The 25,233-nt window shown below is 40.5% G+C and overlaps 4 protein-coding genes across 4 annotated transcripts in view; 2 read left to right on the plus strand and 2 right to left on the minus strand.

Moving 5' to 3' along the window:
• The window catches only part of LOC139548778 (zinc finger protein ZFP2-like), a 497,157-nt gene that overhangs the window by 433,765 nt on the left and 38,159 nt on the right, over positions 1–25,233 (minus strand). The window lies entirely within an intron of this gene.
• Positions 1–25,233, plus strand: part of LOC139548755 (zinc finger protein ZFP2-like) — a 154,774-nt gene that overhangs the window by 118,931 nt on the left and 10,610 nt on the right. The window lies entirely within an intron of this gene.
• On the plus strand, positions 5,055–9,520 carry LOC139548433 (zinc finger protein 135-like). The gene has a single exon (XM_071358133.1). It carries the CDS (start codon positions 5,419–5,421, stop codon positions 6,940–6,942), a length of 1,524 nt encoding a protein of 507 aa, XP_071214234.1. The 5' UTR covers positions 5,055–5,418; the 3' UTR covers positions 6,943–9,520.
• On the minus strand, positions 13,347–24,785 carry LOC139549140 (zinc finger protein 73-like). The gene is made up of 2 exons (XM_071359295.1): positions 24,149–24,785; positions 13,347–15,524 (listed from the first exon to the last, which is right to left on the minus strand). Exons 1-2 carry the CDS (start codon positions 24,537–24,539, stop codon positions 14,716–14,718), a joined length of 1,200 nt encoding a protein of 399 aa, XP_071215396.1. The 5' UTR covers positions 24,540–24,785; the 3' UTR covers positions 13,347–14,715.

The following is a 25,233-nucleotide window of genomic DNA, read 5'->3' on the forward strand; positions in this document are numbered from 1 at the left end:
CATGGGCCGTTTAATTTAGTATCCGTTTGGGTCGGCTAGGGAATGATTGTATTTCCCCATAGTATGTTGTTCCGAAGTTGACTGACTGAAAGGGAGTGTAACTTTGATTATAATTACACTTCCCTGAAGGAGAGAAACGAGGTACAACACCTGTTTGTCCCCGCCCTTTCCTGGGGTGGTGAAGAGCGGTATTAAATTTAAGGAATAAAATCCAAGCCTAACGCTCATCACCTGTGGAAGGCGGGGATTCCAGCGAGGCGTGGATATGATAGTATGTTGTACCTATTTTCCCTCCTTCAGGGAACAGTAGTTATAGTCATAACGTTAAGCTTGTCATATGATGAACTTCAACTTAAATACTGAATATTGCTGTCGGACAGTTTTTTGGTATTCAGATCTCTGAAATGCTCTCTAACTACGTCACATTTAGTGTCTCCTTATGTTACGCTGGGAAAACAGTTTTCATGGGAACAGAAATCCTAAATCATTTCAGAGTTTGCTAAATCCAATGGTTCTAACTGAAAGTCCCCTTAGCTTTATTGACAACACCCAAATGGATACTGTCATTAACGTGGTTTTTCAATAATTACACATAATACTTAATACTGTAGCTGTTTAGTTAGTCACATGTTCAACTATCATCAGCTGATCCAGGAAATCATTTTCTGAATGCCAGTCAAATGACAAACATCACGACATGCAACAACAAGCAAAGTGCTTCTTCATTCATTACTCTGGTAAAGACAGTTATGCCGTGCTCCACGTTGGATCCAAAATACCTAACAAATTGGTGTTTATAATGTTATTGTCTGCTTGATTTACAGTAGGGTCTCGTTAGTCTGTTTGCATACAGAGATACTTAGCTCATAATGTGTAGAGAACTGTTCCTTGATGGATAGGCTATTGTACAACACACAGAGCTATTTTCCTTTATTTGTTGTTTGGTGAAGTTATGGGCCAATTTGGCAAACAGTGTACAAACCCTCATTGTCAGGCTGATGGAAAAGCTAGACAAAGAGCATTTTACTGGTTGAAGGGTTTTTTAAGTACAAAGCGGTTGATTTGCGATGATCACACAAACATTATATTAAGCAGGACATTCATGACATGCTTGGATCCCTAACAAATTGATGTTTGTAATTAGAGGTCGAAACCTGGCTAAACTATCATTATGACATCATGGATGAATTCTAGAATATACTATATATCCTAGAAACCTGGTTAAACTATCATTATGACATCATGGGTGAATTCTAGAATATACTATATATCCTAGAAACCTGGTTAAACTATCATTATGACATCATGGATGAATTCTAGAATATACTATATATCCTAGAAACCTGGTTAAACTATCATTATGACTAGAGGTCGACCGATTAATTAGGGCCGATTTTCAAGTTTTCATAACAATCGGAAATCTGTATTTTCGGACACCGATTTGGCCGTTTTTTTAACACCTTTATTTAATCTTAATTTAACTAGGCAAGTCGGTTAAGAACACATTCTTATTTTCAATGACGGCCTAGGAATGGTGGGTTAACTGCCATGTTCAGGGGCAGAACGGCAGATTTTCACCTTGTCCGCTCGGGGGATCCAATCTTACAACCTTACAGTTAATTAGTCCAACGCTATAACCACCTGCCTCTCGTTGCACTCCACAAGGAGACTGCCTGTTACGCGAATGCAGTAAGCCAAGGTAAGTTGCTAGCTAGCATTAAACTTATCTTTTAAAAAAACAATCAATCAATCATAATCACTAGTTAACTACACATGGTTGATGATATTACTAGATATTATCTAGCATGTCCTGCGTTGCATATAATCTGACTGAGCATACAAGTATCTAAGTATCTGACTGTGGTAGGTGGTAGGCGGCAGCAGGCGCGTAAACATTCATTCAAACAGCACTTCCGTGCTTTTGCCAGCAGCTCTTCGTTGTGCGTCAAACATTGCGCTGTTTATGACTTCAAGCCTATCAACTCCCAAGATGAGGCTGGTGTAACCGATGTGAAATGGCTAGCTAGTTAGCGCGCGCTAATAGCGTTTCAAACGTCACTCGCTCTGAGCCTTGGAGAGGTTGTTCCCCTTGCTTTGCCTGGGTAACTCTGCTTCGAGGGTGGCTGTTGTCGTTGTGTTGCTGCATGGGTAACTCTGCTTCGAGGGTGGCTGTCGTTGTGTTCCTGGTTCGAGCCCAGGGAGGAGCGAGGAGAGGGACGGAAGCTATACTGTTACACTGGCAATACTAAAGTGCCTATAAGAACATCCAATAGTCAAAGGTTAATGAAATACAAATGGTATAGAGGGAAATAGTCCTATAATTCCTATAATAACTACAACCTAAAACTTCTTACCTGGGAATATTGAAGACTCGTGTTAAAAGGAACCACCAGCTTTCATATGTTCTGAGCAAGGAACTTAAACGTTAGCTTTCTTACATGGCACATATTGCACTTTTACTTTCTTCTCCAACACTTTGTTTTTGCATTATTTAAACCAAATTGAACATGTTTCATTATTTATTTGAGGCTAAATTGATTTTGATGTATTTTGATGTATTAAGTTAAAATAAGTGTTCATTCAGTATTGTTGTAATTGTCATTATTACAAATAAATAAATAAATAAAAACATTTTTTTTTTTTTTTTTTTGGCCGATTAATCGGTGCCGGCTTTTTTGGCCCTCCAATAATCGGTATCGGCGTTGAAAAATCATAATCGGTCGACCTCTGTTTATAATGTGTTATTGTCTGCTTGATTTACTGTAGGGTCTCGTTAGTCTGTTTGGACACAGAGATACTTTGCTCATAATGTGTAGAGAACTGTTCATTGATGGATAGGCTATTGTACAACACACAGAGCTATTTTCCTTTATTCAGGACATTTAGAATGACAACACATTACAGAGTAGCCTAGTGGGATTATTCACAAAATTATCTAGTGATCAGGTTAAGAAATGTCATGACAGACATGAAGTTATGGGTCCTACAGTAGGTCTATGTTGTTGTTAGGTGAAGTTATGGGTTCTACAGTAGGTCTATGTTGTTGTTAGGTGAAGTTATGGGTCCTACAGTAGGCCTGTGTTGTTGTTAGGTGAAGTTATGGGTCCTACAGTAGGTCTATGTTATTGTTAGGTGAAGTTATGGGTCCTACAGTTGTTGTTAGGTGAAGTTATGGGTCCTACAGTAGGTCTATGTTGTTGTTAGGTGAAGTTATGGGTCCTACAGTAGGTCTGTGTTGTTGTTCGGTGAAGTTATGGGTCCTACAGTAGGTCTATGTTGTTGTTAGGTGAAGTTATGGGTCCTACAGTAGGTCTATGTTATTGTTAGGTGAAGTTATGGGTCCTACAGTAGGTCTGTTATTGTTAGGTGAAGTTATGGGTCCTACAGTAGGTCTATGTTATTGTTAGGTGACGTTATGGGTCCTACAGTAGGTCTGTGTTGTTTTTAGGTGAAGTTATGGGTCCAACAGTAGGTCTGTTATTGTTAGGTGAAGTTATGGGTCCTATAGTAGGTCTATGTTATTGTTAGGTGAAGTTATGGGTCCTACAGTAGGTCTATGTTATTGTTAGGTGACGTTATGGGTCCTACAGTAGGTCTGTGTTGTTTTTAGGTGAAGTTATGGGTCCTACAGTAGGTCTATGTTGTTGTTATGTGAAGTTATGGGTCCTATAGTAGGTCTATGTTATAGTTATGGGTCCTACAGTGGGTCTATGTTGTTGTTAGGTGAAGTTATGGGTCCTACAGTAGGTCTATGTTATAGTTATGGGTCCTACAGTAGGTCTATGTTGTTGTTAGGTGAAGTTATGGGTCCTACAGTAGGTCTATGTTATAGTTATGGGTCCTACAGTAGGTCTATGTTGTTATCAGGTGAAGTTATGGGTCCTACAGTAGGTCTATGTTGTTGTTAGGTGAAGTTATGGGTCCTACAGTAGGTCTATGTTATAGTTATGGGTCCTACAGTAGGTCTATGTTGTTGTTAGGTGAAGTTATGGGTCCTACAGTAGGTCTGTTATTGTTAGGTGAAGTTATGGGTCCTACAGTAGGTCTATGTTATTGTTAGGTGAAGTTATGGGTCCTACAGTAGGTCTATGTTGTTATCAGGTGAAGTTATGGGTCCTACAGTAGGTCTATGTTATAGTTATGGGTCCTACAGTAGGTCTATGTTGTTATCAGGTGAAGTTATGGGTCCTACAGTAGGTCTATGTTGTTGTTAGGTGAAGTTATGGGTCCTACAGTAGGTCTATGTTATAGTTATGGGTCCTACAGTAGGTCTATGTTGTTGTTAGGTGAAGTTATGGGTCCTACAGTAGGTCTATGTTATAGTTATGGGTCCTATAGTAGGTCTATGTTGTTATCAGGTGAAGTTATGGGTCCTACAGTAGGTCTGTTATTGTTAGGTGAAGTTATGGGTCCTATAGTAGGTCTATGTTGTTGTTAGGTGAAGTTATGGGTCCTACAGTAGGTCTATGTTATAGTTATGGGTCCTACAGTAGGTCTATGTTATCAGGTGAAGTTATGGGTCCTACAGTAGGTCTATGTTGTTGTTAGGTGAAGTTATGGGTCCTACAGTAGGTCTATGTTGTTGTTAGGTGAAGTTATGGGTCCTACAGTAGGTCTATGTTGTTGTTAGGTGAAGTTATGGGTCCTACAGTAGGTCTATGTTGTTGTTAGGTGAAGTTGTGGGCCAATTTGTTGTGGGCCAATACTTAATGTACAAACCCTCAGTTTCAGGCTGATGGCAAAGCTAGCTAAAGAGCATTTTACTGGTTGAAGTGTTTTATAAGTATAAAGCAGTTGATTTGCGACAATATCACAAACATATTAAGCAGGAGATTCAAAGGAGCCTAACAGTTGTAATCCAAAAGTAATGTGAAATGCTATATTTGCTGTCAGCCTATGAGAACTCCCCTGTGTCCCCCACAGTGGTGAATTAGTAACTAGCGACACAGAGCTTAATGTGAGTTTCCTTGAGTAGCACTCCTGATCTTGCGCTGTAATATTCAGAATACATTGTGGAAAACTAAAATCTTTGTTCACCATTTTTGTTCCAGACAGATATACTACATCCATAACTAGTGGTTTCCTCATTACCAGATATACTACATCCATTACTAGTGGTTTCCTCATTAGCAGGGAGGTGTTTCTGCAATCAAATTGTGTGCGCATCGCCCTCGTGCTGCAATTTTAGCAAATACAGAAAGGGGCCTTTTTTTTAGATCAAAGGTCGTCTGCCACACTGCTTAGGTTTCGACTGTCTTAAGACAATTGTAAAGTAATTTAACAGACCTCTGGGCATCACCTTTTACCTCAAATAAACAGTGGATTTCTGCTGTTGTGGGCCTTTAACCGTCTGACTTTGTTGTTCACACAGCAGAGATACGGACTATCGTGGATCCTCTGGGGAGCCTCAACAACAACATGATGCTGAAGAGGCAGAGAAGAGTCTCTCCACATCAGAACACCTCAAGAAACACCAGTGGAGACCCACAGGCAAGAAATCTCACCGCTGCTCTGACTGTGGGAAGAGATTCACCTCATCAGGCATTTAAAATTCACCAGAGAATACACACAGTAGAGAAATCTTATAGTTGTGGTCAATGTGGGAAGAGTTTTGGTCAATCTTGCCATCTGGTATCACACCAGAGAACACACACAGGAGAGAAACCTTACAGCTGTGGTCAATGTGGGAAGAGATGTTCTACATCTAGCAATCTGACTGTACACCAGAGAATACACACAGGAGAGAAACCTTATAGCTGTGGTCAATGTGGGAAGAGTTTTGGTCAATCTTGCCATCTGGTATTACACCAGAGAACACACACAGGAGAGAAATCTTATAGTTGTGGTCAATGTGGAAAGAGTTTTTCTACACCTGGCTCTCTGGCTCTGCACCAGAGAACACACACAGGAGAGAAACCCTATAGTTGTGGTCAATGTGGGAAGAGTTTTGGTCAATCTTGCCATCTGGTATCACACCAGAGAACACACACAGGAGAGAAACCTTACAGCTGTGGTCAATGTGGGAAGAGATGTTCTACATCTAGCAATCTGACTGTACACCAGAGAATACACACAGGAGAGAAACCTTATAGCTGTGGTCAATGTGGGAAGAGTTTTGGTCAATCTTGCCATCTAGTATTACACCAGAGAACACACACAAGAGAGAAATCTTGTGGTTGTGGTCAATGTGGAAAGAGTTTTTCTACACCTGGCTCTCTGGCTCTGCACCAGAGAACACACACAGGAGAGAAACCCTATAGCTGTGGTCAATGTGGGAAGAGTTTTGGTCGATCTTGCCATCTGACTCAACACCAGAGAATACACACAGGAGAGAAATCTTATAGCTGTGGTCAATGTGGGAAGAGTTTTGGTCAATATTGCCATCTGACTCGACACCAGAGAACACACACAGGAGAGAAACCTTATAGCTGTGATCAATGTGGGAAGAGTTTTCGTCAAGCTGGAGATCTGACAGTGCACCAGAGAACACACACAGGAGAGAAACCTTATAGCTGTGGTCAATGTGGGAAGAGTTTTGGTCATTCTGCCAATCTGGTATCACACCAGAGAACACACACAGGAGAGAAACCTTACAGCTGTGGTCAATGTGGGAAGAGATATTCTACATCTGGCAATCTGACTGTACACCAGAGAATACACACAGGAGAGAAACCTTATAGCTGTGGTCAGTGTGTGAAGAGTTTTGGTCAATCTTGCCATCTGGTATCACACCAGAGAACACACACAGGAGAGAAACCTTACAGCTGTGGTCAATGTGGGAAGAGATGTTCTACATCTGGCAATCTGACTGTACTCCAGAGAATACACACAGGAGAGAAACCTTATAGCTGTGGTCAGTGTGTGAAGAGTTTTGGTCAATCTTGCCATCTGGTATCACACCAGAGAACACACACAGGAGAGAAATCTTGTAGCTGTGATTAATGTGGGAAGAGTTTTGGTCAATCTGGAGAGCTGACAGTGCACCAGAGAATACACACAGGAGAGAAATCTCTTAGCTGTGACCAGAGATAATCTGATAAAATATCTCTGATCAAATATCAGAAAATGTATATATGAAGGAGTTGTTTCATGATATCAATGTCACAATGTAGAATGTTTTAACATTGTAGTAGAAGTATTTTAATGTCTCAATGTAGAATGTTTTAATAAATAGTATATTAATATACTCTGCAGTAAGTCAGTCAGAATGTCACAGTGTAGAACCCTAAACGTTGTCCAATTGATTTCAACATGATATGGATATTAGGCTCATTGGGGGAAATCCAGGCTCTGAATTGAAAGAGTACTATTTATGTGATTTAACACAAAGTGACTAACAAAAAAAGAGTTGTCCTCTAACTAGTGATGTACACATTATTCCCAGAATCAACTGATTTCAACATAATATCGATGAGTTAAGACAAATAAGTGTTGTGTTCCTTTGTTTAGCGACCCCTAAATTTAAATGCATAACTCCAATAAGTAGCTGACTGTTTTCTGCAAGTAGTCCTCTAACCAGTGAGCCAAAAGATATCACCTATTTCCATGTTTTTTTAGTTGTTCGTTTCAACAGCTTGTACAGCCGGATTTCCACCCCTAATCGATATCCGTGATTTATTGCTACTTGTCAAAGCAACAGTGTTTTTGGTGCTTATGCAGTTTATAAGGAGCTTGTTTTAAAAAAAGACAATTATTGTGACCACATGTTAGGTTTTCAATTTATCCCAAACTGTTTCTGCATATTGGTTATTTATTTGGACACGTTAAAACTGTGTTTTGACATTGGGCTATCCCACCTAGCAAAATGTAATTGAAAAGCTGTTGAAAATAATACTATGCAATCAAATATTTCACATTTTACATTTCATGTAAGATTTAGTAATGAAAATTATTCATGCAACCAACTGACGTTTTTTTGGGGTACAATTATATTGACATTGTTGCCCTGTTTTTAGAATATCAGGGTTAATTCTCAGATGTGCCAACCCAAATGTACTAGAGCATGACATTGGGGACTGGGCCCCGATCCAACAACATGCCTATCTAGTGAACCCTGAAAAGAGAGAGAAGCTCCGCAGTGAGGTGGAAAGTTACTACGGATATTGCAGGAGTTTCCTCTTGAAATCAGACATGTCCGTGGCGAGAACAACTTGGTTGCTGATTGTCTCAAGGGGGGCAGTCAAAATGTTTTGTGTTTTGCGTTTAGCCAGGGCATTGCCATGGATCACAGTTTATTTTTACTGCACGTTTTTCCGTATTGGAGATGAGTTTTGTTTGGGATCGTTCCAAGGGGACGAGAGTTCTAGAAGCTGGTGAGTTTTAGGAAGAAGAGAGTTCTAGAAGCTAGTGGGTTTTAGGAAGACGAGAGTTCTAGAAGCTAGTGGGTTTTAGGAAGATGAGAGTTCTAGAAGCTATAGAAAGAGAAATCTTTGTGGGAATAATCAAAAATAAATATTGTTTTTAATTGTTGTTTGCCAGTAGACAGACACCATGTTTATATTGTTGACGGTGAAGCATTGTAGTTGATTATAATGTGAAATGGAAGTTGTTTTCTGATGTTGGTGAGCAAACTCTTAAGGTGTTAGTTAGTCTTTGGTTTTTCCATTTATGTTTTGAGGTTGGACTTTAGCACGTATAGCTCGTTAGCACGTAGGGCGCACTGATTGGTGTCACCTCGTTAGTCAGTATGTGTTACACCTGTGCTGGCTTGTCCATCTCGTTAGTGGGAAGGTGTTTCACCTGAGCTGGTCCAGGTTCTATTTAAGAGTGTCTGGCCCAGTGCTCCAGTTGTCTTGATAGATGTGGAGAGTCAACACCTTTTAGTTGCTCCACCTTTTTGGTTTGCTTCCTGTCTTTAAGTTTGGTGTGGGTTTTTCTTTTGTTTGCCTCTTCTTGGCAGATTTAGTGGGTCTCATGGTGGGTGACTTATGTCCCAGTTGTTGTTACTAGTCAACTTTCAGTGGACACAGAGAGCAAAACTGCAACATTATATTATAATACTTTTATTGCATCAAATGGTTGTTTTATGCAACAGAATAGAGGGTTCTTAGAACTATTGTGTCTGTGTGTTCTACTGAGGACGGGCCTCTGGGAGAAAACACTGACAGGAGATTTACAATGTCTTTTGGGTGATTAAACCTAAAGAGACCGCATTCCAGAGCATGAGTTAATGTTTCTGTTCTATATGGTATCAGGGAGAGATGACCCCAGGGCCAGACCCTGGTCTCTGCACAAAGAGTACTGTTTTTACAGCAGATACTGTCTGCTGAGAATTATAAGTATATTTCATACAAATCTTAACCTTGTGACCCGTTCTATACGTCTGTTGTTGGTCATGTAGGTTGAAAGGGGTTTATCTTGGCTGTAAAAGACCTTTGTACTTTTGTATCTTGGCTCTCAACGAATCATCTGGGGGTGATTTGTTGACCAGCCATCATTATCGTAGAGCACTCAATTGATTCGCGTTGTGTTGACCTGCTCCCTTATTAATAAGTGAATAAATATTTAGATTTAACTCTGACTTGTGTGATAAGTTTGTCTCATTTGATATTAAAGAAATAAACCACATTTGGGGATGTTAATCTTCACTTGGTGACCGCTCCTGATGACCTGGGTAAATGGTGCACCAGGGATCCCTCAAACTTGGGATCTCAGGGAGACCACACTTTGGGAATGGAGCAGATGGACGCACCTTTGATCTGAGAGGCAGCGAGCCGAGTGGATACCAAATCTCAAACCTAGTTTAAAAAAAAGAGGTGAGCGAAACACGCAAAATGTAGTTTTTAGAAAAGCCTCGTAGTGTGTATTCCTGTGTGAGGGGGGCACCTTGGAGGTGTAAACAGGGCCCAGTCAGGAGGCTCTGAGTGTGTATTCCTGTATTTTCCCAGTATGAGAGGAGTTGCTAGATTGATTGAATAAACCTTTTTCCATAAAGTTAGAGTGAACCAAGGTGGCTGACTAGCTGTTGATGTTGAAGAAGCGTCCCGTCCACTAGATTATACGTCTCAGTGGCAAAATCACCTGAAAGACGCACATCACCATCTGCTGACTGGAGTTGGTATCGCAGTTGAGAAAATACTTTCAGACAAAAAGCTAAAAAGCGACTGCATCTAAAAACCAACGGCTCCCTTTGAAAACGGGCTATGTGGCATCAGAAACATTTATTATAGTGTAAAAATGTACTACAAAGTGCAGCTAAATAGAATAACTTTGGTCATACCCAGTCAGCACGTGACGTCCAAGGACGTCGAATTATGGGCCATATCAGGTCTGTCTGTTGTGGCCGCTATTTCGCCCCAAAATAGTAATCACAAATTTGGCTGTGTGTAACTATGTAAATGTCTCTCGGACAAGGTGAGTTTTATCAATATACACTCTAAAAAGTAAAGGTTCCTCGAGTATTCTTTAGGGGTATTCTTTAGGGGTTCTTCAAATTGAAACTGAAATAATAAATTATTTCGAGACATATTCAGAGCCAAACATCAACCCAACTTAACCTTTTTAACTGTTGCCGCATCCAAACTTGTCACCATCGTTTTCAGTTGTAATTGCGAAGTTCCCGGAAGAAGTCCAGCAACAACGGAGGTTCCTCGATGAACCCACCTTCTAACAAGTTCTTTGAAGAACCTTTTGGGGCTGTTTTTCATTGACCAAGAACCCTACGGTTCTTAGGGGATCCGAGAACAACTCCAGTTAAACCCTTCATTTTTAGAGTTGTAGTCGGCTCTATTTACTCTCAGATTCAAACATGCTGATTAGCATCAACGATCAAGTCAGCTGCTGCTGCTCCAATACAGTATGGGGTGAGACGGTGAACTGACGTTGAACCGGGCAGTCAGCTGCTGCTGCTCCAATACAGTATGAGGTGAGACGGTGAACTGATGTTGAACCGGGCAGTCAGCTGCTGCTGCTCCAGTACAGTATGAGGTGAGACGGTGAACTGATGTTGAACTGGGCAGTCAGCTGCTGCTGCTGCTCCAATACAGTATGAGGTGAGACGGTGAACTGATGTTGAACCGGGCAGTCAGCTGCTGCTGCTCCAATACAGTATGAGGTGAGACGGTGAACTGATGTTGAACCGGGCAGTCAGCTGCTGCTGCTCCAATACAGTATGAACACACAACACTATGTGTGGAGACCAAAAGGCACAGCACACCAGCATCAAAACCTCGTCCCAACTGTAAAGTCTGGTGGAGGGAGCATCATGGTTTGGGGCTGCTTTGCTGCCTCAGGGTCTGGACAGCTTGCTGTCATCGACGGAAAAATGAATTCCCAAGTATATCAAGACATTTTTCAGGAGAATGTACGGCTGTCTCTCCGCCAGTTGAAGAGAATGTACGGCTGTCTGTCCGCCAGTTGAAGAGAATGTACGGCTGTCTGTCCGCCAGTTGAAGAGAATGTACGGCTGTCTGTCCGCCAGTTGAAGAGAATGTACGGCTGTCTGTCCGCCAGTTGAAGAGAATGTACGGCTGTCTGTCCGCCAGTTGAAGAGAATGTACGGCTGTCTGTCCGCCAATTGAAGCTCAACAGAAGTTGGGTGATGCAACAGGACAACGGCTCAAAACACAGAAGTAAATCAACAACAGAATGGATCTAGTTTATCATTGTTGATATTGAAAAAGCCTATTGCACATTGTAGTGGAAATTCTAACCAATCAGGAGAGACTTTGCCATTTCTTCAAACAATCAACCTTTATTTGATAAGAATTGCAATAATGTAGCTGGTCAGCCCTACACTCTGAGGTGGAAGGCCGAGAGCTCGATGACACAAGGAGTTCAGAAGCCTTATATAGTCAAACTATCTTGTGCATATAGAAAACACGTGATCTTGGTGTGTGTCCGTGTGTGGAGAACGAGACACAGACTAACTGGGGATTGGTCGTCTCGTTCTGTAGCAACAGATAGTTATTCTAGTTTTCCAGTGAGGTGTCAAAACAACAGGAAATCACTCTAGACACAGTTCCTCTGAAGTACATCAACGGTTCCCTGAATTGGGGCAAGCAAGCGCCTTTGGCCTGTCTGCCCAGAGGGTGTGTCTGGAACTAGTCTAGAGATGTATTAGGGAGTTGTAGTTTCTCTAGAGATAAATCAGATCCAGACTGAACTGTGTGATGTAGTAGGGAGTTGTAGTTTCTCTAGAGATAAATCAGATCCAGACTGAACTGTGTGATGTAGTAGGGAGTTGTAGTTTCCAACAGGCCAATATTCTACATAGTTTAGCTCATAAAAATGAATTAACTACAATGACCATAATCCATTGTGTGCCTACTTGTCTTGTCTAGCATTTCACTACAATAACATCTGCCTGTGACCTATAACATTTGATTTATGAAGGTAATGTGTGTAAAATGTACTTTTCCCCACATCTCTTTACATTGCTTATGCATATTCGGTGGCCTGACTGCGTCAAAGGCCCATCCTGGTAGATCTGAACCTAATGCAGCTTGGAGTGATCAGATGACAGAAGTTACATTTAGGTGCCAGGTGTAACTGAGGCCATAGATGAATCATATCCATTACTTTGAGTGTTTTATATAATATGACTAAATGTGTTTCTTTCTGTGTTGCAGGGGCAGTCATGAAATGGAACGGCAAGGCCACAGAACATGACATAAGCAGAGCTGTGGGAGACCACCTCAATCCCCTGGTAGAGCCGGGGGTGGTGTTTACCACTCCACCAGCAGAGCTGTGGGAGACCACCTCAAGCCCCCGGTAGAGCCGGGGGTGGTGTTTACCACTCCACCAGCAGAGCTGTGGGAGACCACCTCAAGCCCCCGGTAGAGCCGGGGGTGGTGTTTACCACTCCACCAGCAGAGCTGTGGGAGACCACCTCAAGCCCCCGGTAGAGCCGGGGGTGGTGTTTACCACTCCACCAGCAGAGCACCTCAAGACCCTGGTAGAGCCGGGGGTGGTGTCCACCACCTAGAGCCCTTCAGCAGGCTGGAAAATGGGATTGATCTGTTTGATCTATTTAATTGCTAGATTGTAGTTATTTCGCCACTATGGTCCTATTTATTGCCTTACCTCCATACTCCATTTACACACACTGTATATATATATTTTGTGTTACTGACTGTACGTTTGTTTATGTGTAACTCTGTGTTGTTTTTTTTGTCACACTGCTTTGCTTTATCTTGGCCAGGTCGCAGTTGTAAATGAGAACTTGTTCTCAACTGGCCGACCTGGTTAAACTATCATTATGACATCATGGTCACCTGGTTAAACTATCATTATGACATCATGGTCACCTGGTTAAACTATCATTATGACATCATGGCCACCTGTTTAAATAAAGGTGAAATAAAAATAACATGTTGTTGTTGAAATCAAATCAAGCTTTATTTATACAGCACATTTCAGATATGGATGGATGGATGCTACAGGAACAGGAAAAAAACAAATAAAAGACAATGAAAATAATCAAATATTTAGTACACAAACAGAAGAATAATGAACATTTTAAGGAAATGCCATTGATTAAAATGTTAATATATCCAACCCAAAATATTAGCTTGTTTTTTAGGAGGGGTTCTGAAAGACACTATGGGGGTGTCCACTGAAAATTGACTAGTAACAACAACTAGGACCTAAAAGACACCCACCATGAGACCCACTAAATCTGCCCAAGAAGAGGCAAACAAAAGAAAAACCCACAACAAACTTAAAGACAGGAAGCAAACCAAAAAGGTGGAGCAACTAAAGGTGTTGACTCTCCACATCTATCAAGACAACTGGAGCACTGGGCCAGACACTCTTAAATAGAAACTGGACCAGCTCAGGTGAAACACCTTCCCACTAACGAGATGGACAAGCCAGCACAGGTGTAACACATACTGACTAACGAGGTGACACCAATCAGTGCGTCCTACGAGCTAGACGTGCTAAAGTCCAACCTCAAAACATAAAAAAATATTTCTATATAATAATACACAATAGTATTCTTTTTTTCTCTCAAAATTCTCTTTATAGAATCCGAAAACTCACCATGGACACAAGCACCAAAAACGCTGTTGTTTTAACAAGTAGCAATAAATCACTGATATCGATTAGGGGGGAAATCAGGTTGTACCTGATGTTGAAACTAACACAACTAAAAAAAACACATGGAAATGGGAGATATATTTTACCTCACTGGTTAGAGGACAACCTGCAGAAAACAGTCAGCTACATTTTGGAGTGATGCATTTAAATGTAGAGGTCGCTAAACAAAGGAACACAACACTTATTTGTCATCACTCATCGATATCATGTTGAAATCAATTGTGCAGAGAGGATGGAGATGAGGTTGCACTTCCTGTTAAAACTAACAGCTCAAAAACCACACGGAATCTGGGAGTAATGTGTACATCCCTGGTTAGAGGACAATTTGTAGAAAACAGCTCGCTACATTTTGAAGTGTTGAATTTTGATTCAAGTGGGTCACCAACGTGGGAAATGTAACACAGCTCTTTTTGTGTTAGTCACTTTTTTAGAACAGGGGACAAATGTTTAGGCTTCTACATTGTGACATCATTAAAATACTCCTACTACAATGTTAAAACATTCTACATTGTGACATCATTAAAATACTCCTTCTACAATGTTAAAACATTCTACATTGTGACATCATTAAAATACTCCTCCTACAATGTTTAAACATTCTACATTGTGACATTATTTAATTGATATCATGAAACAACTCCTTCATGTATTTTATGTTTAATCAGAGATCTTTTATCAGAGTATCTCTTCCCCTGTGTGTGTCCGCTTGTGTATATTCAGGCTTTTTGGCCAAGTAAAACTCTTCCCACATTGATCACAGTTATATGGTTTTTCTCCTGTGTGTGTTCTATGGTGTGTAGTTAGATAGCAAGAAGAAGAAAAACTCTTCCCACATTGATCACAGCTATAAGATTTCTCTCCTGTGTGTGTTCTATGGTGTATAGTTATATAGCTAGAAGAAGAAAAACTCTTCCCACATTGATTACAGCTATATGGTTTCTCTCCTGTGTGTGTTCTATGGTGTATAGTTAGATGGCTAGAAGAAGAAAAACTCTTTCTACATTGATCACAGCTATAAGGTTTCTCTCCTGTGTGTGTTCTATGGTGTATAGTTAGATAGCAAGAAGAAGAAAAACTCTTCCCACATTGATCACAGCTATAAGGTTTCTCTCCTGTGTGTGTTATATGGTGTATAGTTAGATAGCTAGAAGAAGAAAAACTCTTCCCACATTGATCACAGCTATATGGTTTCTCTCCTGTGTGTGTTCTCTGGTGCACAGTCAGATGGTTAGATGTAGTAAACCTCTTCCCACATTGATCACAGATATAAGGTTTCTCTCCTGTGTGTGTTCTCTGGTGTATTTTAAGTTCTGATGAAGATTTGCAACATTTCCCACAGTCAGAGCAGCAGTGAGATTTCTTCCCTGTGGATCTCTGCTGGTGTTTCTTGAGGAGTTCTGATCTGGAGAGACTCTTCTCTGCCTTGTCAGCATCAATAGGCTGTTGAGGCTCCCCAGAGATTCCACGATAGTCACATCTCTCTCCTGTGTGAACAACAAAGTCAGACGGTTAACGGAAAGGCTCTGGAGCAACGAACCGCCCTTGCTGTCTCTGCCTGGCCGGTTCCCCTCTCTCCACTGGGATTCTCTGCCTCTAACCCTATTACAGGGGCTGAGTCACTGGCTTACTGGTGCTCTTTCATGCCGTCCCTAGGAGGGGTGCGTCACTTGAGTGGGTCGAGTTACTGACGTGATCATCCTGCCCCTCCTTTGTTTGTGCTGTGGTGGAGATCTTTGTGGGCTATACTCGGCCTTGTCTCAGGATTGTAAGTTGGTGGTTGAAGGTATCCCTCTAGTGGTGCGGGGGCTGTGCTTTGGCAAAGTGGGTGGGGTTATATCCTTCCTGTTTGGCCCTGTCCGGGGGTATCATCGGATGGGGCCACAGTGTCTCCTGACCCCTCCTGTCTCAGCCTCCAGTATTTATGCTGTAGTAGTTTATGTGTCGGGGGGCTAGGGTCAGTTGGTTATATCTGGAGTACTTCTCCTGTCTTATCCAGTGTCCTGTGTGAATTTAAGTATGCTCTCTCTAATTCTCTCCTTCTCTCTTTCTTTCTCTCGGAGGACCTGAGCCCTAGGACCATGCGTTAGGACTACCGGGCATGATGACTCCTTGCACCAGTCCACCTGGCCTTGCTGCTGTTCCAGTTTCAACTGTTCTGCCTGCGGTTATGGAACCTCTACCTTTCCCAGACCTGCTGTTTTCAACTCTTAATGATCGGCTATGAAAAGCCAACTGACATTTATTCCTGATTATTATTTGACCATGCTTGTTATTTATGAACATTTTGAACATCTTGGCCATGTTCTGTTATAATCTCGGCACAGCCAGAAGAGGACTGGCCACCCCTCATAACCTGGTTCCTCTCTAGGTTTCTTCCTAGGTTTTGGCCTTTCTAGGGAGTTTTTCCTAGCCACCGTGCTTCTACACCTGCATTGCTTGCTGTTTGGGGTTTTAGGCTGGGTTTCTGTACAGCACTTCGAGATATTAGCTGATGTACGAAGGGCTATATAAAATAAACTTGATTTGATTAAAGGGCCACAACAGCAGAAATCCACTGTTTATTTGAGGTAAAAGGTGATGTCCAGAGGTCTGTTAAATTATTTTACAATTGTCTTAAGACAGTCAAACCTAAGCCGTGTGGCAGACGACCTTTGATCTCCAAAAAAGGCCCCTTTGTGTTTGCTAAAATTGCAGCACGAGGGCGATGCACACACAATTTGATTGCAGAAACACCTCCCTGCTAATGAGGAAACCACTAGTTATGGATGTAGTATATCTGGTAATGAGGAACCCACTAGTTATGGATGTAGTATATCTGCTAATGAGGAAACCACTAGTTATGGATGTAGTATATCTGGTAATGAGGAAACCACTAGTTATGGATGTAGTATATCTGCTAATGAGGAAACCACTAGTTATGGATGTAGTATATCTGGTAATGAGGAAACCACTAGTTATGGATGTAGTATATCTGTCTGGAACAAAAATGGTGAACAAAGATTTTAGTTTTCCACAATGTATTCCTAATATTACAGCGCAAGATCAGGAGTGCTACTGAAGGAACCTCACATTAAGCTCTGTGTCTATTCACTAATTCACCACCGTGGGGGAAAACTCAGGGGAGTTCTCATAGGCTGACAGCAATAATAGCCTCCATTTACATGTACTCAATTCTTGCTCGTACAATATGCATATTATTATTACTATTGGATAGAAAACACTCTAGTTTCTAAAACCGTTTGAATTATATCTGTGAGTAAAACAGAACTCATTTTGCAGCAAACCTTCTGTCAGGAAGTGAGAAATCTGAAATCGGGCACTCTGTTCCAGGGTCAGTTTATCAATTTGCATGTAATCTATGGGTCTACATGCACTGCATACGCCTTCCACTAGATGTCAGTAGGCAGTGGGAATTGGAATGGGGTGTATATCTCTATCTGAGGCCAAACAAGACCTGTTGGAGTGACGCGACCACTCTTTCTTTCGAATCGGTCACCTGGATTGCGTTCTGAAAACCTTTCGTTATCGACGTTAGATATATCCGGCTCTGATTTTATTCGATATATGTGTTAAAAACATCATCAACTAGTTATATTAAACCGACTTATATCAGTTTATATAAGTTTATTCCGATTTTCGATATTTTCTTTGTGATGCGTTCTGGGGATTTGGACACTGCTGCGCCACACTGCTAATGTTGGCTAGCGTTCTACAGATGAAGAGGGCATTCTACAACCAAACAACGATTATTCTGGACAAAGGACAACTTGTACAAGATTCTGATGGAAGCTCATCAAATAGTAGGAACCATTTATGATATTATTTCGTATTTCTGTCGAAAAATGTTTAGACTATATACCGCCCAGAATTCGGGCGCAGTTTCGCTATAACGTAAGCTGTATGTCGTAATAAGGTTATTTTTAAAAATCTAACACAGCGGTTGCATTAAGAACTAGTGTATCTTTCATTTTCTGTCCAACCTGTATTTTTTAGTAAAGTATATGATTAGTTATTTGATTAGATGATGTGAGTGTCAGAAATATATCCGGATTATTTTGGGCAGTTTGGCTAGTATTCATTGTTCAACCACGAATTGTACCGCTAAATATGCACATTTTCGAACAAACCATATATGTATTGTGTAATATGATGTTATAGGAAGTTTGAGAAGGTTAGTGAAAAAAATTATATATTTTGCTGGTTTATTCGCTATCGCTAACGTTCCTTGATTGAATGCGGCTGTGTGGTAGGCTATTGTAGTAAGCTAATATAATGCTATATTGTGTTTTCGCTGTAAAACACTTAAAAAATCTGAAATATTGGCTGGATTCACAAGATGTTTGTCTTTCATTTGCTGTACACTGTGTATTTTTCATAAATGTTTTATGATGAGTATTTAGGTAATTCACGTTGGTCTCTGTAGTTATTCTAGCTGCTTTGGTGAGATTTTGTGATGGTGGCTGCAATGTAAAACTATGATTTATACCTGAAATATGCACATTTTTCGAACAAAACATATGCTATAAAATAAATATGTTATCAGACTGTCATCTGATGAAGTTGTTTCTTGGTTAGTGACTATTTATATCTTTATTTGGTCGAATTTGTGATAGCTACCTATGCAGGAAAAAAAGGTGAAAAAAAAAAGTTGGGTCTCTTGCTATCGTGGTTAGCTAATAGAAATACATATTGTGTCTTCCCTGTAAAACATTTTAAAAATCAGAAATGATGGCTGGATTCACAAGATGTGTATCTTTCATCTGGTGTCTTGGACTTGTGATTTTATGATATTTAGATGCTAGTATTTACTTGTGGCGCTATGCTAGGCTATGCTAGTCAGCTTTTTTACTGATGAGGGTGCTCCCGGATCCGGGATGGTGACTCGTGAGAAGTTAACATCCGCTAACCATGTGTATGTGACCATTAACATCTGCTAACCATGTGTATGTGACCATTAACATCTGCTAACCATGTGTATGTGACCATTAACATCTGCATGTGACCATTAACATCTGCTAACCATGTGTATGTGACCATTAACATCTGCTAACCATGTGTATGTGACCATTAACATCTGCTAACCATGTGTATGTGACCATTAACATCTGCATGTGACCATTAACATCTGCTAACCATGTGTATGTGACCATTAACATCTGCTAACCATGTGTATGTGACCAATAACATCTGCTAACCATGTGTATGTGACCATTAACATCTGCTAACCATGTGTATGTGACCATTAACATCTGCTAACCATGTGTATGTGACCATTAACATCTGCTAACCATGTGTATGTGACCATTAACATCTGCTAACCATGTGTATGTGACCATTAACATCTGCTAACCATGTGTATGTGACCATTAACATCCGCTAACCATGTGTATGTGACCATTAACATCCGCTAACCATGTGTATGTGACCATTAACATCCGCTAACCATGTGTATGTGACCATTAACATCCGCTAACCATGTGCATGTGACCATTAACATCCGCTAACCATGTGCATGTGACCATTAACATCTGCTAACCATGTGCATGTGACCATTAACATCTGCTAACCATGTGTATGTGACCATTAACATCTGCTAACCATGTGTATGTGACCATTAACATCTGCTAACCATGTGTATGTGACCATTAACATCTGCTAACCATGTGTATGTGACCATTAACATCCGCTAACCATGTGTATGTGACCATTAACATCCGCTAACCATGTGTATGTGACCATTAACATCCGCTAACCATGTGTATGTGACCATTAACATCCGCTAACCATGTGTATGTGACCATTAACATCCGCTAACCATGTGTATGTGACCAATAACATCTGCTAACCATGTGTATGTGACCAATAACATCTGCTAACCATGTGACCATTAACATCCGCTAACCATGTGACCAATAACATTTGATTTGACCTGACCCCGCAACATGTGTCAGTTTTGTCAATTTATTCATTGTCTTTTGTTTGTCAATGTTGACGCACACCTGATTACACATATAGTAGTAGGACTAGTCTACCTGGTTACACATATAGTAGTAGGACTAGTCTACCTGGTTACACATATAGAAGTAGGACTAGTCTACCTGGTTACACATATAGAAGTAGGACTAGTCTACCTGGTTACACATATAGAAGTAGGACTAGTCTACCTGGTTACACATATAGAAGTAGGACTAGTCTACCTGGTTACACATATAGAAGTAGGACTAGTCTACCTGGTTACACATATAGAGGTAGGACTAGTCTACCTGGTTACACATATAGAAGTAGGACTAGTCTACCTGGTTACACATATAGTAGTAGGACTAGTCTACCTGGTTACACATATAGAAGTAGAACTAGTCTACCCGACAACACATATAGTAGTAGGACTAGTCTACCTGGTTACACATATAAAGGTAGGACTAGTCTACCTGGTTACACATATAGCAGTAGGACTAGTCTACCTGGTTACACATATAGAAGTAGGACTAGTCTACCTGGTAACACATATAGAGGTAGGACTAGTCTACCTGGTTACACATATAGAAGTAGGACTAGTCTACCTGACAACACAAATAGAAGTAGGACTAGTCTACCTGACAAGACATATAGAAGTAGGACTAGTCTACCTGACAACACATATAGAAGTAGGACTAGTCTACCTGGTTACACATATAGAAGTAGGACTAGTCTACCTGGTTACACATATAGAAGTAGGACTAGTCTACCTGGTTACACATATAGAAGTAGACCTAGTCTACCTGGTTACACATATAGAAGTAGGACTAGTCTACCTGATTACACATATAGAGGTAGGACTAGTCTAACTGGTTACACATATAGTAGTAGGACTAGTCTACCTGGTTACACATATAGAAGTAGGACTAGTCTACCTGGTTACACATATAGAAGTAGGACTAGTCTACCTGTCCTGAGCACAAATGTAGGCCTATAAATATGCCCATTTGGGGATGTCTGATTGTGAGTTGTGGAGCTTCTCAAAGTAATGTTTTTTTTTCACCTCAAACAGCAAGTAAACAAAGTCTAATCAAAATCAATTGCAAATGAGAATAGTTCCTCAAAGTATTTGAAAAATATTTCCAGCTCTCGCCCTTTCGATAACCACTCGGCACGAAAGGGAAAAATGTAATGCTCTGATCCAGTGGAAATGTTATAAAATACCTGATTACTTCTTATCTCTTTCACAAATAGCCTACAGCTGTATCGGTCGAGAACTCACTGGCAGGGGAAACTGAGGGCCCAGAATATTTTATACAATGTTTCAAGTTCGTTATAGACAGGCCATGTGATTTATAGGACAGTTATTAGCAATGTTTTTATTTATTGGCTTTATGTAGGTTATTTTTTACGTAGTTGGCATCTAGAATTCATCCATGATTTCATAATGGCAATAAAAGTTAATTAGATTTGTATAATTGTCATTTAGATAGAATGTAGATTAATCACAGACAATGATTGAGATACTATTATAAATTAAATTAAACTGTTCCAGTAAAATGTGAATATGAAAATCATAACTGGCATGCAGATCAGTAGAAATGGTAAGATACATTTGCACTACAAATGTAGGTTGCTGACTGCTTGTGTAGCCGATTACCAGCAAAGTCAGAATTTATGAAGGACAGCAGGAGTTGGTTCAGGAAGAGTTTATTCTCTTCTGGTTGGGCAATATTGATGGAATGGCATGAAAATATATGCTGAATATTATACAATGACTTATCAACAGCTCTAACAATTTGACCCCCACAGGAAATCTACACTGGCAATTGTAGAATATACTATATAGCCTAAAACCTGGTTAAACTATCATTATGACATCATGGATGAATTCTAGAATATACTATATATCCTAGAAACCTGGTTAAACTATCATTATGACATCATGGATGAATTCTAGAATATACTATATAGCCTAGAAACCTGGTTAAACTATCATTATGACATCATGCATGGCCAGTCCTTGTATTCATAGTGTAGTGAATTCAGGGGGAAGCCCTGAGCTGAACTCAAACCTGGGTCCAGTGACTGTCAAGCCAACACCTTAAAACTGTTACGCCAAGATGTCTGAACTTCTTGACGAGGTCGCTAGGTGTTGAGTTAGGGTTGATACAATAGCTTTCTCTATGAATTTGAGAGTGGTTACATTTCTCCAGCCCCCATCCCTCAGCTGTTTACCAAACCAAGTCTCTGGGCAGCCATTTTGTTTCTGTTTAAATACTAAGTTGTCCCTTTAAAAAAGCCACACAACAATCAATCAACCAATAAAAAGCTGTAATTCCACCACTATTTTGCTAATAAGATGATGGATGGGGCTGGAGAAATGTAACTACTTTCAAATTCATAGAGAAAGCTATTGTATCAACCCTAACTCAACATGCAAGGACTGACCATGGACTGATGCAAGGACTGACCATCCATGATATCAACATTAGCGTTTTAACTATGTTTTGAGGCTTTACAGTGTTGATTTACATAGTTTCTATACATTGAAGTAAAAAAGCTTATTTGGTGTTCTGATGGGGTACAACAGTTGAACTAAGATCATGAGGCATGTGTTATATTCTTCAAGAATCAATGGCTATAAATAAATAATTTAAAAATCAAAATATGGATGTGGTAATTGCAGATTTCCCCTTTAACACCACACATCCTTCCAGTGACTGGAACGAATTTCAAAAATCGCTGAAGCTGGAGACTTATATTTCCCTCACCAACTTTAAACATCAGCTATCTGAGCAGCTAATCGATCGCTGCAGCTGTACATGTACTTTTCTGCTCTTTTGCACACCAGTATCTCTACTTGCACATCATCATCTGCTGATTTATCACTCCAGTGTTAATCTGCTAAATTGTAATTCTTCGCTACTATGGACTATTCATTGCCTACCTCCTCATGCCTTTTGCACACACTATATATAGACTTTCTTTTTTTCTACTGTGTCATTGACTTGTTTATTGTGTTATTGGCTTGTTTATTGTTTATTCCATGTTATTCCATGTGTAACTCTACGTTGTTGTCTGTGTCACACTGCTTTGCTTTATCTTTATCCCCATACACTACCCACCACTGCGACCTGTACACTCTCGTTGGCTGGCCCTCGCTTCATACTCGTCGCCAAACCCACTGGCTCCAGGTCATCTACAAGACCCTGCTAGGTAAAGTCCCCCCTTATCTCAGCTCGCTGGTCACCATAGCAGCACCTACCTGTAGCACGCGCTCCAGCAGGTATATCTCTCTGGTCACCCCCAAAACCAATTCTTCCTTTGGCCGCCTCTCCTTCCAGTTCTCTGCTGCCAATGACTGGAACGAACTACAAAAATCTCTGAAACTGGAAACACTTATCTCCCTCACTAGCTTTAAGCACCAGCTGTCAGAGCAGCTCATAGATTACTGCACCTGTACATAGCCCATCTATAATTTAGCCCAAACAACTACCTCTTTACCTACTGTATTCATTTATTTATTTTGCTCTTTGCTCCTTTGCACCCCATTATTTCTATCTCTACTTTGCACTTTCTTCCACTGCAAACCAACCATTCCAGTGTTTTTATTTTATTTATTTTTTATTAACTTGCTATATTGTATTTACTTCGCCACCATGGCCTTTTTATATTTTTATTTATTTATATATATATTTTGTTTGCCTTTCACCTCCCTTACCTCACTTGCTCACATTGTATATAGACTTATTTTTCACTGTATTATTGACTGTATGTTTGTTTTACTCCATGTGTAACCATATGTTGTTGTATGTGTCGAACTGCTTTGCTTTATCTTGGCAAGGTCGCAATTGTAAATGAGAACGTGTTCTCAATTTGCCTACCTGGTTAAATAAAGGTGAAATAAATAAAAATAAAATCTTGGCCAGGTCGCAGTTGTAAATGAGAACTTGTTCTCAACTGGCCTACCTGGTTAAATACAAAAAGTCTTAACTTTTGACACCATGGCCACCTGGTTAAACTATCATTATGACATCATGGTCACCATGTTAAACTATCATTATGACATCATAGCCACCTGGTTAAATAAAAAAATAAAACAGTTCAACAACTGCAGAGTTTGTGCCTCTGTTTTTAAGGTAGTACTTACTTGTGTTAATCAGGGCCCGTTCATCCTTAGAACCATTGGATGCCTTAAGATGCGTTTGGGAACCCGAGCCCAGATATTCAGTTTCCTCCTCCTCTTCTTCCAATGTGATAGTCATCTCCCCATCCTCCTCTTTCACTCCAAAAACTGCAGCCTCCTCTTTCTCCTCCTCCTCTTCTTTTACTGTAACATCCTCCACCTCTTTCACTCTGAACGCGTCTTCCTCTTCTTTCACTGAAACGTCTTTCTCTTCTTCTTTCACGGTAACGGCCTCACCGTCTACTTCTTGTTTTACTGTGATATCCTTCTCTTCCTTCTCCTCTTTGACGAGAGCTTCTTTCTGCGTCCAGCAGTCCTCCTCTTCATTAACAAGAGAGTAGCTTAGTGACCTCATGGTTGGAGATGTTAGCTAGCTAGGCTAATGCTAACTTAACCAGCCCGCTAGATGAATAATAAAAACAATACCGTAAATATGAAATTAAAACGGATAACTAACTAAGCGACAGAAGTGGTTTTAAAATACAGTGGCAAATATACACTAAAGCGTCTAAAGAGCTTTATTGGTTCGTCTATTTTGGCTAGCAAGCTACCGAGGTGGCTGACTGTCTGTTGCTGCTGTTGAAAGAAGCGTTCCGTCCACTAGATTATACGTCACAGTAGCAACATTGCCTTAAAGTCGCAGACCTCATCTGTTGACTGGAGTGGGCAACGCAGTTGAGTAAAATGTAAATTTAATTTTCAGACAAAAAATTAAAGGGTAGGATTCAGGGAATTAGCTAGTCCTAAAATATTAATTAGCCCCCCCTAAATAAATCAATATCAGTCAATATATTTTTTCTGTGATTTCTTATTTCTTCTTATTTCGCCATCGCATCTTAAACATCTTATCGGCCCGGCACTAGGACCGGGGGAGGCTGCTGCTGCGCTAGCGACTGTTAGACTTTCTTCAGCAAAGATGGCGGACAGAAATACTAGGAGAGAGGGGTAACCCTACACAGAACTGAACTGAATCAAAGATGGAGACAGAAATACTAGGAGAGAGGGGTACCCCTACACAGAACTGTACTGCATCAAAGATGACGAACATA

Source organism: Salvelinus alpinus, chromosome 2, assembly GCF_045679555.1.
Source record: "Salvelinus alpinus chromosome 2, SLU_Salpinus.1, whole genome shotgun sequence".
NCBI lineage: Eukaryota > Metazoa > Chordata > Actinopteri > Salmoniformes > Salmonidae > Salvelinus > Salvelinus alpinus.

Bases quoted from the DNA above. Each gene is read 5' to 3' on its own strand.
- LOC139549140 (XM_071359295.1), bottom strand. From the start codon at position 24,539: ATGAGGTCACTAAGCTACTCTCTTGTTAATGAAGAGGAGGACTGCTGG. The intron at 15,525-24,148 runs GTAAGTACTACC...TTGTTCACACAG, and splicing joins ACGGGCCCTGATTAACACAA to GAGAGAGATGTGACTATCGT.
- LOC139548433 (XM_071358133.1), top strand. From the start codon at position 5,419: ATGATGCTGAAGAGGCAGAGAAGAGTCTCTCCACATCAGAACACCTCA.